At 43.3% G+C, this 15,487-nt stretch overlaps 1 protein-coding gene across 1 annotated transcript in view; it reads right to left on the minus strand.

Moving 5' to 3' along the window:
* LOC307234379 (CUB and sushi domain-containing protein 3-like) overlaps positions 1–15,487 on the minus strand; it is a gene marked incomplete at both ends in the record, with an annotated part of 277,445 nt that overhangs the window by 61,178 nt on the left and 200,780 nt on the right. Inside the window, 6 exons of the mRNA XM_080006075.1 lie at positions 1,449–1,622; positions 2,353–2,547; positions 4,097–4,282; positions 6,429–6,617; positions 8,279–8,437; positions 8,615–8,803. Coding sequence (XP_079862201.1) covers positions 1,449–1,622; positions 2,353–2,547; positions 4,097–4,282; positions 6,429–6,617; positions 8,279–8,437; positions 8,615–8,803 — 1,092 coding nt within the window. The remainder of the gene's footprint in view (positions 1–1,448; positions 1,623–2,352; positions 2,548–4,096; positions 4,283–6,428; positions 6,618–8,278; positions 8,438–8,614; positions 8,804–15,487) is intronic.

Here is a 15,487-nt window from a genome sequence, read left to right on the forward strand (position 1 = left end):
CCGGGTGAATAATCACAAATCCACCATTTGAGAGACACTTTGTCTAAAAACGTACTCTACTTTCAGCTCAGCGATATTAAAAATGTTGAGGTTGAAGGTGACTACAACTGTATTAATGGAAGACGGTTTTGCAGGGTAGATGCGTAACCACGGGCTCCTGTGATGACGAGTGGAAAAAAAAGAATAACATTTCACAATCATTCTCAGGCTTCTCATTATGTTCCGTAACTTTGCATTTTGATTACTCACGTTGTAAAATGAAATGAGGGGAAGAAGCAATTTTTCATATGTGTAAGGAATTACAAAATACCGCTTGCATACCAAATTGTGTTTGCGTGAGGCATTTCTAAATCTAAATTGGCCCCGACCCGCGATAGCGTCCGTGCGCTCCCCCGCGCGTTTACAGTAGAGGGAGAGATACACGTGAAAATTCCTGAAAATCTGCCCGATACACTCATCCACATAATCGTATTACTTTCAGCTACAATAAATCCTCTTCACAGAGGAGGAATCTCGCTGAGATTTCCACTTAAAACCTGGGAAATGGCCGCCGACTGTGACTCTTTATTTCCCTAATTCACATTCAGCACCCGGGAACGCAGCCGAGCATTTTATTATCAGCACCGCAAGTGGAGAGCAGACAGATCCTGTGAAGATTGTACCGAGGTGGGCTGCTAGATTGAGGGGATCCTGGGCTACGTTAACCCCGGTGGTCCTGTCGCTGGAGTGAGGGAGAGAAAAAGAGAGAGAGAGAGAGAGAGAGAGAGAGAGAGAGAGAAGGAGAGCGAGAGAGAGAGAGAGAGAGAGAGAGAGAGAGAGAGAGACAGACAGAAAGACAGAGAGAGAGAGAGAGACAGAGTGGCGTCTTCCTTTTTAATGAACTGAACCAATCTTGTGGCTGAGCTGGTGGGGGTGGCTCAGAGCCCTCAAAGAGGCTGAGAAAAATGGAATAATACGTCCGCCAGAGGAGATGGTCACGTTTTCCACTGATGCGTGGGTTTGAATTCGGCTCAAGTGATTCCGTCACATGTCTAGCTCTTGCTCTCCATCCCGTCTGTCCCCGTCCCGTCTGTACTGAGCTGTGCCGAGCTGAGCTCGGCTTCTTCACATATCCATCACAGCAGCGAAAAACATCACGCCAGTGCAGCTCGGGAGACATTTCTGACAGTTCTGGGCCGGTTGAGGTCCTTTAGTGTTGCGAGCACTTCTAATTTACATTTTTCGCCGGGTGCCTCTTAATGAGGGTATAAGTAGTCTGACATGTGTCAGGCTTGGGTAAAATAACATATATATAGAAAAAGCATTATACAACACCTGTGTGCTGATGAGACAACAACACATCCCAAAACCCTCCAAACAGGTTTGAAGTCGTGAGCTGGAAATGGAGGCTCAAGGCAAGGCCTGAGGTCCTGAGGGTCAAGGAACGCTTAGAGACCCCCTTCGCTTACCCAGACACTGGGTTTCGGCACCGCTCCACAGGCCGGAAAGGAGACACTCCCTCACGGTGGAGGCCGTCAAAACGTAGCCGAGGTTGCAGCTGAAAATGGCCGACGCTCCGAAGGTAGTCTGGGTCCCGATTTTCTTCCCATTAGGGGGAGTGGGCAGATCTCCACATGAGATGACTGCAGCAAGATGAAGAGCAAGGGAGAGAGGGAGAGGGAGAGAGAGAGAAAGAGGTAGAAACAAGTTGGCTTGCATCTTCGGTCAGTGGGAGAGCAGTCATTTGCACCCATCCTCGCCGACCCTAATGCGCTAAGAGAGTAACCTGTATTGTTTCATGCAGAGGATAATGATGGTGTTTGCCTTTGTCCTGACATCTTACATAGCACTGGCGTTTCCGCTCACCATCACAGAGCATATTTGACTGTTATGCCTCTCAGAAAATCGTTCCCACGGCAGTGTACAATGGAAAGCTTCTACACAGCTACACTACAATAAAAAATGTCTAACTTAGACTGCTGACAATTAGTTAGGGTGGGGGGCCACCGTATCTCCATTTGCAGTTTATTAAAATATGTTAATGTATTTTTCACAAAGTTTAGATATGGCAGGGTTGAAAAATAGGTATAATATCCTACTCCATTCAAAAAGGGTGACTAGAGTTCAGAGACTGTGACAAGGGCAGGAAGAATGGAGGAGCTGATTTAGAGTGTATATCCAAAATAAATGTCCAAATATTTGGACATTTAATATAATATTCGCCACATTTGGTCACTGGGCCAGATATAAAAATCGATGGCCTTGCTTGGTCACGCAGCTATGCATGAAACTCGAAGCTGAATAATCATCCAATCACAAATCATACTGTCACTTAAAGTGGTAAAGCGCTGAGCCAACAGGAAGATGGCTCACTTCGACAGCGGGGCCTCTCGTTTCTCCAGCTCCACGCCCCATTGGCCAAGCACTGGATGTGGGCGGGGCCCACGCGGTAGTATCCGGGGTTGCAGGTGAAAATGATTTTGGTGCCGTACTCGTAATGCGAGCCGTTGACTATCCGCCACTTGCCGTGGTCCAGGGAGAAGGAGCCGAGGCTGGGACACATCATGACTGTGAAAAAAAACAGAGATGAGGCGGGAGATGCTGCCGAGTCGGTAGCCATTTCATCCATTTCATTTCTTATGGCTATAAAACGTTCATCTGAGCACTCAAACACAATATCTACAGTAATACACAAATTTAAATATTCCGACTTGCCTTTTCGTTCCTGAGCCATTAATCGATTTATTCCACAACAAATTGACATTTTTTTTATAAATGAAAGCCCCGTCTCAAACCAAGACGAGTGCCCAGACCAAATTGCATTTCTCTTTCAGTGGTGAGAGTATGGAAGGAGATACTTTCTTCGACAGCGGCTGGGGTTTAACACTTTGCGCTTACATTTCCTTATGACACCCGCTCAGGGGCTGCACCGCCACTGGCACATTTCCCCGTCTTTTCCCCCTTTCTGCCTTTGTTCTTTATCATCCGTTCATTTTTTTCTTACTTTATCCTGCTATCCTGTCCCACTTGTTGTGATTGCTATCCTTCTCGTTTAATCATCTCTCCCTCTCTCTCTCTCTCTCGCTCTCTCCCTCCTGTGCCACCATTTCCACTGCAGCTCTTTTTCATTCCCTCCCACTTTGTGTCTCCCTTTCATCTGTAACTACCCTCATCCCTTGTCACTGCTGCCCTCTCCCATACTCAGCCACTTATGGGTTATTGTGGTTACTCCTCAGCTGCGCTTTTCAACCTTATTGGAGACCGTGGCACACAAAATAAAAAGCGGAACCTTAAGATCCGCAGAGTTAAAGTCACACCATTCGACAGGCTGTCTCCGGTGTTTCCTTTTCCATATTTGAGCTGTTTAGTGTTTTGTCACTGGCTGCATTCCACAGTGCATTGACATTCGCTTTTGACAAATAACTGAGAGCTAAGCTCTTGTGAAAATTATACTTACTCACAAGAGTAAGTCAGTTACCTATATCGACCCTTGAGTTATATATATCAAAAGCCCCGTGGAGTCGATATCAAAACCCCTCCAAAAACCACTCAAACCAAAAGATTTTGGTTTGAGTGGTTGCTTCATGAACTTTCGCTTATTATTGATTGCTGGTTGCTGGAGGTGGAATATCTGGGTTCAAAAAGTAAACATTGCAGACTCCACATATGATTTTGACTGAACCATTAGCTCAAGCCAGAGGTCCAACTGTACGTATATAGCCTTTAGTCTCTGTATTATAGGCTAATGAGACTATAGACACATTTCCACCGGGAACAATAAAGGCTTGGTTGATTGAATGAAATATCAATTGATTGAATTTATTCTAACAGAGAAAATTCATCAGATGCAGGGAGCATTTCCATGCATCTGATACATTCTCTCTGTTGGAATCATCCAAAAACCTTGTGTGAAAACAAGCATCGCTATTTGTAAAAAACAATTTCAATCATTAAAAATGTTTATAACCAAAAAGTAATAGAGAAAAGTAAGCAGAGAAAAACCCCAACAATAAAATCAACGTATGAATGCTTGATTACATTCAATGCTTTCAGTGATCTGAAAAAGTAAGATTCCTGAAAAATCCTCATAATCCTCTCTCTCCCTCCCTCCACTCACCACTGCAGCGAGGTATCTTGTTGTGGTTGCTCCACGTGCAGTCCGGCTGGCAGACCGTGGTCGTCAGCTCCTTGGAGGAGAGCCGGTAGCCGCTGCTGCAGAAGTAGGTCACGCGCGTCCCCACCGAGTAGTCGGTGGCCAGCACGCCGCCATTCACCGGGGCGGTGGGCACGCCGCAAGAGACCGCTGCCGGCCGAAACACAGCACAACACACACAGATGCCTGTTAGTATGCTTATGTAGGTGTGCGTTCATAATTGATCATGCTGCATAGATGTTACATGTCACAGAAATTCCACGCTGCCTTTCGGACGATATTTGTCTCGCAAACACCAATTGAGGACACAGGCACATACAGATGTATCCATTTATACATTATATACTGTAAGTCAGCTAGACAACCAACTACTGTACGTTAGACCAGTGATCCGCAACCATTTTCATATCAAGGACCCTCAATTTGATTGGCGTAAGGCTACAGACCCCATTTAATAAGATTTTTTTCCGTGGGACCCAAATCGGAGAATAATTTTATTGTTAGATATAATTTAGTCCAAACTGCTATACCTGCCTATATTATACATAGGAAGATAACCGTGCAACCAGGATCAAAGCAGTCATTATTGTACATTCTGTAAGATGCTAACATCTTGTAAATGTAACATATGCAGTGAAGTTTAACCGTTAAGTTTAACCCCGGCCCTGTGTTGACAACCACTGTGTGACTACTACTCCCTGTTCCTTTGGGCGTATTCGCGCGCTCCCGTGGGAAATGGACCCTACAATGTGTCTGATTTTGTGTTATCTGAAGGGTCAGCTGAAGGGTTAGCTGTCAGGCAACTTAGGTTGACTGACAGCAAAGCATTTATTACAACCAAATGACCGAAAGGGAGGGGGGAGTGTGCAGAGGCAATCTGCATACATCGACAGTGTCCACTTGAAAAGTAAGGGCTTTGACAGCGGGGAGAGGCCACTGTGAAATCTCAAACCTCTGGTAGCTTCCCGCCTGCCTGACCTGAAGCCATAACGCAGAGACCGGCAATTGATGTTGAATTTAACACGGCACTTCTTTGGTTTTTGAATTAACCGGTCATAAACAAAGAGAGAGAGAGAGAGAGAGAGAGAGAGAGAGAGAGAGAGAGAGAGAGAGAGAGAGAGAGACAGAGAGGAGTGTTGGGGATTTTAAATACCACAGATGAAATGAATTTCGGCAAAAAAACACTGGCAGCGCGGGGGAGAGTCAACGACAGAAAGCCCCGTTACTCGATAACCTTTCGGAAACCAAACGGCGGCGGTGGCGGCTTGATGTTTGAGACGGCAATAAGGCAGACGGTAGGTAGATACCGCGTTTGGAAATCCTCTTAAAAAAACCTTGAAAGGATAACGACTTGGGTTTTTTCGACCCGGCTTCGCGCGACTCCACTAATCTAGGAGTCAGATAAACGAATGTGAAGGCATTTTAAGGATCGACCCGGATCTGGTGCGTGACTCAACATCAAATCCCCGGCTCTGAGAGGTTTGGATAATATGCTCAGCGTTTGAAAGAGGACTACATATCTGAACATATATCAATAACAGCACAAGGAAAGGTTTTCATGTTTTTCGGGCGAGAATATAATGATATATATTAACTACAACTTGTTCCTTGTCCGTACTAAACCAGGAAGCCACGCTAAATCACTGTCAACCTAATTAGTGATGACAGAGGCAGACGCTGTTAGCTGCATGTTAAGCAATCTCACACGTCATAAAAATAGACACTACATCGCCTGCTAATTAAAGAATTTATTCGAAAGGAAAAATAATAAACAAATGATTAAAACAAAGAAAAACTAGCCTCGACACCTTGTCGTGGAGAAACGGCGAATGGGGTCTGTTTGCCCGTTTAGCCATGTGGCGTGTTCAGCCTTTTGAAAAACCTGTGTTCAATTTTGCAAAAAAAAAAAAAAAAGAAAAAAAGAAAAATGGTAAATTGTAAATCCTTTAATGAACTACACGTTTCTTCTTGAGCAATGGACATGGCCGTAGTCCAAAAAAATAAAATTAAAAATTAAAAAACCCCAATGGAGTCCAACATCTGTTCCCATTTGCTACCGTGTGTGTGTATGTATGAGTGTGTTCATCCACTGACCCAATTAACTGAATGAAACCCAACCCAGAGGTTACAAGCGCTGCATGCTAAGAGCACATTATCCAAGGTAATTTGAAGGAGTGGATGTGAACAGAGTGGACAGAAGAGAGAGGTGGTGTGGGGGTGGGGGTGGGAGGGGGAGGGTACAAGCGTCTGGCAGCTGAGTACATGGGTGCGGGACTGGCGCCCGGGGGTGGCTCACCCTGACAGGCGGGGACCGGTGAGTCCCAGGTGTAGTAGCCGTAGGGGGTGCTCCTGCAGACGGCGCTGCCCTTTCCGATCAGCTTGTACCCCCGGTCGCACGCCCACCGCACCACGCTGTTGAGGTGGCCGCCGGTCTGGCTCGCCACAAAGCCGTGCTGCGGAGAGTCCGGGGTGCTGCAGTACATCGCTAGTGTGGGAGGGTGGGGGAGGGAAGTGGAGGAGAGGGACAGGTTGTAGAATGGGAGAGAGAGAGCGAGAGCGAGAGAGAGAGAGAGAGAGAGAGGGAAAAGACAGGTAGAGAGAGAGAAAAAAAAAGAAAAGGAAAATAATGTGGTGATTAAAAGAGAAAATGTGAGGGGGGAAAATGTTGTAGAAAGAGAGAAGGGACATTTAATGCAGTGCGTAAAAAAACAAAGCAAAAAAAAACATGTAATTTCTTATTCACGGCTGTGTTTAAGTGCAGAGGGATAATGAGGAAACCGGCCTGAGGAGCGTCACATCTATTTAGCACTCGCAGAAAGCCAGAAACACACATTATTACTATTCCTCTCTCACCTACGGACACATATTGAATTGAATTTCCCTCTCTGCATTGCAATACTAATGCACCCCCCCCCCCCGTTTTATTTTTTTTCCTCTTTAAAGCTTTCCCTTACCTCATCTTATGGCCGATTGGACACCAAAAAAGGCAGATTTGATTTTCAGAAAACAAATAGGCCGTTGAGACAGATAGTCACAACCAAAAGCACAAACAAACTCTGTCAAAGGTTCCTTGTAAAATCGGCATGACACGGAAAAAAAGTTTGAGACAGACAGACAGCACGGTTAGAATTAAGGGGGGATTGGGGGATGTGACCCCTCTAATTAAGATTTGGTTAGGGGTTGGGGTTGGGCTTGGGGGGGGTCGAAAAATTTGTTTAACATTTGTATAACTTGTATATTCGTTTTCAGAAACCCCTAAAGTGGACCATACCATGATGCTGAGCATCCCACTCTGCAGCGGAGGGCGCAGTCTGCAACTCAAATCAGAGCAATCTTTGCGCCGCCCCACCTCCATAATCATTGTAAAATCTGGACTCCAGAAGGCAGGCACCCAGTGGGGGGGGTTTAAGGTAAATCCCTGTTCGACTCGATTAAGTTGACGGTCGAATGGTGAGGTCTTCGTGTATTAAACATAGCGGACAGAGGACACATTAAAAGATGGATGCCTTTTGTTCTACTTCCCATTACTATTGATGCTTTTCAAACGGAGGAGCATCCCCTACGCTGCTGTTCCTTCGGAGTACATGCTTTATTCAAAAAGACAATCAAGAATTGAAGAGCTCTTCTGAATTAGTGGAAGTGCAAAACAGCATTGGCATGCAGGAGGCGTTACAGTGAAAACTAAACACTTCTCTTCCTGCCCCCAGATTTTGATGGTGCGCATTCATTAATTTCAACCATTTACTTTGCCGAATCTTAGGTGTAACCGTTTTTATTTTTTAGTTTCGCAAACTTCAAATTGACCTCCACGAATAATTTATAAACCTAAATAATGAATTAAAAACATAATTAAAGCATGCTGCGATATTTTAAAATGGAAAAGAGAAGGAAAAAAATCATTGGTTCACGTTATGAACAAAAGGATCCAATCCCAGTACGCTCTGAAAATTCGACCCCGTACTACTTACCAAACTGGACTTGACCAGTTGCATAATCACACTCGCTGTGAATAAATAAAATGTCACTCTAAGAAAGCGTGAACCAGTTGATTTTTTTCCTTTCCCTTCTCATGTCTGAAATATTAAACACTAAAACAGCATTCAAACAAATATTGAAAAAAGGTTTGATTATAAGCAGGATACATACTTTGATACTCACCCACGTATCTGATGTGGAAGCCACGCCGGTTGGTGCCGTGGTCGGAGGACCAGCGCAGCAGCAGCTGGTGACCCGTGGTGGTGAGGTTGAAGGGCGTGTCCATGTCCCCGCTGAGCGACGCCATGCTCTGGCTGTAGATGTTGGGGCCTGCGCAGAGACGGGCACAGACGGAAAAGACAGAGCCACATGGAGATAAACACTTTCAAGAACTTGAAGGTGGAAGACAAATCCACCTTCAAGAACGCGAGAAGTCATTTCACCGAACCAGAACTAAATACAAACAAGCTCTGTATGATGTGCACAAATCCAAATGCCTTGACGCACCATCAAATATCTCCAGGATGTCAAACTCCTTCTCGGTCTGGAAGAGCTCAAAGTGCAGGGTAATGTTGTAGCCTTTCTCCACGTTGATCAGCCAGGAGCACATCTGCAGGTTGGGGTAGCTGTCGGGGAAGCCCGGACTCAGGATCACCCCAGTGGAGTCGAAGCGCACCTCGTGGGCCGGGCATTGGACTGCGATAGGGGAGAAGGGTGAAGGCAAGAGGTAAACGAGGACAGTAAAATTAAAACAAACGAAAGAGAGAGATAGCGGAAGGGAGAGGAAAGGTAGAGGAGGGAGAGGAATGGAAAAGTACAGTCAAAGACGTGAAGACCAGAGCAAGGGCACAGTGGGGGGAGGAGAGAGAGAGAGAGACAGGTAAAGAGAGAGGACAAAGGGAGGGGGGGGGGGTGAGGAATTAGAAGAGAGAAAGAGAGAGTGGAATGGATAGCAGGCAATACTGTAAGGTCGGGGTGGAAGAGAAAAGACGGCGGAGACAGAAGAGACAGAGTGACCGCAGCTCTGCGGCAACTGTTGAAATCATATTGAAATAATCACGACTCCCGATACAATTACATTTCTGCCAGACTAATATTGCACCTTTGGACGATAATGTCTGCTGTTGTCACCAGGATCCTCTGATATACATCTATCAAATAATACTTCTCAGTTTCAGTTCTCCATTTTGAAGAGAAAAAAGGTAGTGTTTGTGTGTGTGTGTGTGTGTGTGTGTGTGTGTGTGTGTGTGTGTGTGTTTGTGTGTGTGTGTGTGTGTGTGTGTGTGTGTGTGTCCGGGCCATTTCTCTGTCTGTTCATGACTGAATCTATCACCTGTGAACATTCTGCTCATTTCCGGCAGTGGCATATCAGCAAAAACGGACGAAGGAAAGTGCATCCCTTTTTTTTTTCTCAGCTGTATTTCTTTTTATTCTGGAGCCGTTTGTAAGACATTTGACACCCTCAGAAGGTTAATATGAACAAATGCTGCACATTAAAAAGGTTAGTCCCAATATACCAGAAATAATTCAGGAAAGAAACACAACAGTGATTTATGCAATTTTTACACATTTTTAGGGACAGTCTCGGGCCCCTGATCCCAAAGACCATGTGAATGTTATCCAATCCAAATAAATTCAGAAACCCTTAATTTATTTAATTTTAATTCAACAAAAAAATTAAAAAATATGACGAGTTCGATATTTAGACAGAATTAAATTCCTTATATGTACATAATCCCTAATCCCTATGGAGAAAATCCTCCTTTCACCCCGTGGATCGGGTGCGCGGTCAGTCAGCTTAACTGGCACTTCTGGAGCAGGCTGGGGTTGAATATGTTACTCAAGGTTACTTGGAAAGGTATGACCGCACAAGGCGATTATTCCCTGAATCCCGTTCAGGTAGGGGGACGACCTTTCTAACCGCGAGGCCATCCAATCCCTGCCATATCGCAAACAGCAGCACGGGTGACATTGGGAAATACCTTGACAATGAATGAGCATACATTGAGCATTTATACTGTATATACATATATATTTCCATCATTTATATTTAGTTTTATATGTTTATCTTCACCTATTCATTGTGGAATTCTGTACAATTGAGAAACTTGAGGTTTTTCAGGGTTTAATCAAATCGTTTACAGTATCAAAAAACAGCCGTTTTGGCTACATCCACACTAACCTAAGAGACTAGAAACAGGAAGAGGGACCGCTTCCTACTGGCAAACTAGTGTAGCCAAAGTTACGGTTCCGATGTACTGTGGCAATTGTCGCATATGAGATTTGACTTTTCTTTAAGGCTTAAAAGTATGACCCTTGGACTGGGTTTAAGCAGAGTGCAAAGTTTCTCTACTGTGAATAATTCAGTGATGTTGCGCCACAGTATAAATTTTGGGAACCAATCATTTCATAAGGCCTGAAAAATAGCGAACCTATCCTTCAAAAAGTTAGGTGTGCTGCCATATTTGATTGAGCTCTTGATCGGGAACAATATATACTGCATGTAAAGAACAGTTAAATTAGCACCGACTGTTGGTGGTGACGTGACAAAGACGTCTTTTCAGATGCAATCTCATGTGATTATATATACACTGCGTTCCAAATTATTATGGAAATTGGATTCAAGTGTCCTAAACATTTAATTTTTTGTTTTTCGATTATACTCATGGATGGTATTGTGTCTCAGGGCTCTTTCACTGAAATCAATCTCAGACACCTGTGATAATTAGTTTGCCAGGTGAGCCCAATTAAAGGAAAACTACTTAAGAAGGACGTTCCACATTGTTAAGCAGCCACAGGTTTCAAGCAATATGGGAAAGAAAAAGAATCTCTCTGCTGCCGAAAAGCCTCAAATAGTGCAATGCCTTGGACAAGGTATGAAAACATTAGATATTTCATGAAAACTTAAGCGTGATCATCGTACTGTGAAGACATTTGTGGCTGATTCAGAGCACAGATGGGTTCGTGCAGATAAAGGCATCATGAGGAAGGTTTCTGCCAGACAAATTCATGGGATTAAGAGAGCAGCTGCTAAAATGCCATCACAAAGCAGCAAACAGGTTTTTGAAGCTGCTGGTGCCTCTGGAGTCCTGTGAACCTCAAGGTGTAGGATCCTCCAGAGGCTTGCAGTTGTGCATAAATCTACTATTGGACCACCCCTAACCAATGCTCACAAGCAGAAACGGTTACAGTGGGCCAGAAATACATGAAGACTCATTTTCAAACATTTTCAAACTCATTTTATTTTTTACTGATGAGTGCCGTGCAACCCTGGATGGTCCAGATGGATGGAGTAGTGGATGGTTGGTGGATGGCCACCATGTCCCAGCAAGGCTCCAACCATGGTAGGCCCCTTTAGGGTCCCTGAAGGTGTGAAAATGACCTTGGCAAAGTGGGAAATATAGATATAGAATTTCTGACTGACCACTTTCTTCCATGGCACAAAAAGAAGAACCGTGCCTTCCGTAGCAAAATCATCTTCATGCACGACAATGCACCATCTCATGAGAAAGAATACCTCTGTGTCATTGGCTGCTATGGGCATAAAAGGAGAGAAACTCATGGTGTGGCCCCCATCCTGCCCTGACCTCAACCCTATTGAGAACCTTTGGAGCTTCCTCAAGCAAAAGATCTATGAGGGTGGGAGGCAGCTTGCATCAAAACAGCAGCTCTGGGAGGCTGTTCTGACATCCTGCAAAGAAATTCAAGCAGAAACTCTCCAAAAACTCACAAGTTCAATGGATGCAAGAATTGTGAAGGTGATATCAAAGAAGGGTCCTATGTTAACATGTAACTTGGCCTGTTAAGATGTTTTTGATTGAAATAGCTTTTGATTTCAGTAAATATGACCTCCTAATGCTGCAAATTCAACAAATGACCATTTTCAGTTCTTTACAACCTATAAAATGTTTTGAAACTCTGTTGTGCATAATAATTTGGAACAGTGCATTTTGAGTTTTTTATTTTTGAAAAAAATACTGTTATCATTGGGAGGTTTGTTCAATAACATTCGAAATATACCCTAATGGTTGATGACTTGAAAATTATACTGACTGTTATTTACATCGACTATTTAGGAAAATCAGAGAAAAATATCTTAATAATAATTTGGAGCGCGGCTACAGCTCTTCTACCAATATATCTCAAATTAGTTATCCATATACAGTGGTACCTCGACTTAATTCGTTCTATAAGACTGGTCGCATGTTAAAACAGTCGTATGTCGAAGCAATTTTTCCCATATAAATTATGAAATCATGAAGGGGAAGGTAAACAAAATACACAACACAAACACAGTAAATATGAAAAAAATATCGATAAGCCACGAACTACGTGCACACACGATGTAGGTCGCCCACTGACTGACTGCTGACTGACTGCTGACTGACTGACAGCTGACTGACTGCTGACTGACTGCTGACTGACTGCTGACTGGCCGGCGACGCGCCAACTGCAAATTTCCACGGTCGTATCTTAGAGCAGTCGTCGCAAATCGATACAAATTTTCACGACTATCGCTACTCGTATCTTGGATTAGTCGTAAGTAGATGCAGTCGTAAGTCGAGATACTACTGTACAAGGTTGTGAAAACAACAGCATGAAGAGTAATTACATAAGCCCTTCGCTACTCCACAGAGGAGCAGATCCACTGCAAATTAAAATGTATCATTGTTTTCCAATTTATCTCAATACACAATTTGCATTTCTCAGGTGATGAAAACCCAATCACCGAACTGATCACATAAAACTGCGGGTGGAGGGGTGGGGGTGTTGGTGGGGAACCATTTTTTCTCATGTTCGCATGTACTATATTTCTATGAAACCCTGCAATCGATTCTCTGCTGCTGTGACCTTGACTGTGAATCCACCTTGCTACAAAAGTCTGAATTAACTGTAACCAGTTCACAATTTAACACCCCAGACACTAGGGCTGAGAAACCAAATTTGTAATTCGAATTGAATTAGAATATTAAAAAAATAATCACTATTTGAATGCTGAAATTGCCATTCAATTGTGTATATTTTTTTTACAAATAAATAATTGAATATAAATGTGAATATATCAAAATATTATAGCGAATCAATAAACATGTGATGAGCAATAAAGTTAAAAAAGTTCATCCAGTTTGTTGCACAGTGAACACTCATAAGAGAGAAATCCTCAAAATGTACGAAGTCCACGCCGGCGTGTTTCCCTCTCCTCTGGCGTTTCACTGTGTGTAAAAGGAGAGTGTGTCTTTGACCACAATATGTAGTACTTCCCCAGATGTCGTGACGAAAGTGGGAAATAAATCTGCAGGGATTGTAACCCTGATGTTCACGAGGTCTTCTCCGGTGAAAGAGCTCTGGGTACTGTCACAAAACACTGTTTACGAAAAAAGAAAAAAAAAAAAACAAGACAAAAGAACACGCACCAACACACCGAGGAAGCCGGTTCGTGGCACCATCTTGGGTGATTTAAAGATTAAATCCGTGAGCTTGAGCCGAAGTAGACGGTGCCAAGCCCCCCGACCATCACCAACTCAGTTGGAAAGTCTTCAAGCGCAGAGGTTCCAAAAAGAACACAGGCTGGAATTTTTTCAGAAGTGATCTGCGTTCAGCTCCACAGTAGAGCAGCAGCAGGAAACGGAGTAAATTAAATACATCTAGAGTTTTTATTTGCTTTGTTTGGAGAAAAGATTTATCTGATCAGAGCTGCGGAGCTGTGGAAGCGTGTGTAACCCACCCCATAGCACAAAATTTGAGCATTAGGAATTTGAATATATTCAATATAGAAATTAATAAAGCATACAAATTTGAATGGGATTATAGAGGAATATCTGCAGCCCAACCACACACACACACACACACACACACACACACACACACACTGGTACTGTACTGTTGTTTTAAATTGCTCTATCTTTGCCGTGCCTGCGTATGCTGTCAGTAATGATCAGTGCTCTGAATTACCACTCACCACAATATTTTACTGTTGCCTTTCAATTTATTCCCTTTCTTTCCCACTACTTCCAATACAGTATGTGCCGTGTACATAGAAAATAATGAAAAGAAGCAGGTCTGCTTTGCAAGCAGGTAAAGTGGACTCGAGTGTGACGTGGGCGTGTGCGGTACTTATTGTACGGCCACAAATTGTTCAGCACTGTAAAATAGTCATGGCGATGTGTCCACCTGCTTTATATATGCCACATTTAGTAATTGACTCTGATGTCAAATGGTGTGAAAAATGGCACTGAAAGGTAACTACAGATAGAGTTTTAGTTATTTAAATCACACGGGTGCACTAGCTCTCATCCCCATTGATAACATCTTTAATAATGTTTCCAAGGGGGAGAAAAAAAAAAGACATATATATCCAGAGTTGTGTAGTCAAATGGCTTTAAAATGAAGGCGTAATAATGGGGAAAATATTGTTATTGAATAATACAAGATATATTAGAATCTATAAATAGACACCTGCCAGCATGAAAAAGGGCTGAAGTAGTGAGTTGAAATGTATTATTCTTTATCCCTAGCTGGGAATTAGTACGAATTGTATGGTTGAATTATAGTACGTTGTTGAAAATATCTCGACGATTGTCTGAATCCATTCTGGTCCTCCTAACATGTGCCGAATACAATATGAAGAAGCTTTGAAAGTATCAACAAATGTGCCAAATGTGTATTTGGACAGAAAAAAACAGGGGGTGAGTGCAATGTGCCAATGTGGAGTAACCTTGATCAAGGCCGCAGCATAACCTTGCTCAAAGGTGTACAGAATAGAAAGCATGGCAAACATTAATAAAAACAGGAGATGTTATTATTGTTACCACAAAATAACAGGAGGACACAAGTAACAGCAAAACATGGAGAGGTTGACAGCAAGTGAAAGAGGTTTTTTCTTTCGGCCGCGGGGGAATTCTTCCTACCCTGTCCAGCCAGCAATACTAGACCCGCAGAGCTGACTCCTTTACAAGCTTACTGTGGAGGTTCTAGTCCCATCAAGTTCAACTTTACATTTCCCAAGGTGAGCAATTAGGTTTGTTCTGGAGGTGGCACAAGGACACCATGTATCCAGCGCAGAGGATTTATAATGAATCCTTGACTATAATAATAATGTGATCTATGAAAATGTCAAATTTGAGTTACTCGTCCCAAAATAGTCTTAACTGTGCCAGGCGGATGCCGGAGGCAGGATGATTCCCATCGAGATGTATAATAAATCCAACCACAAATCTTCACACTCATCATCATGAGTCACCACAGTGCATTCTATTCATTTTTATGTTACTTCCAACGACTGGTGAAATTGAATCGTTTTTTTTGTTATCTAGCTGTCTCTTGTCGTTTAACTCAACATGTTTACTTTCTCTGAACTGCAATGTTAAACTTTCTGCCTAG

This window comes from Zeus faber (genome assembly GCF_960531495.2).
Source record: "Zeus faber genome assembly, chromosome: 8".
In the NCBI taxonomy this organism is placed as follows: Eukaryota; Metazoa; Chordata; class Actinopteri; order Zeiformes; family Zeidae; genus Zeus; species Zeus faber.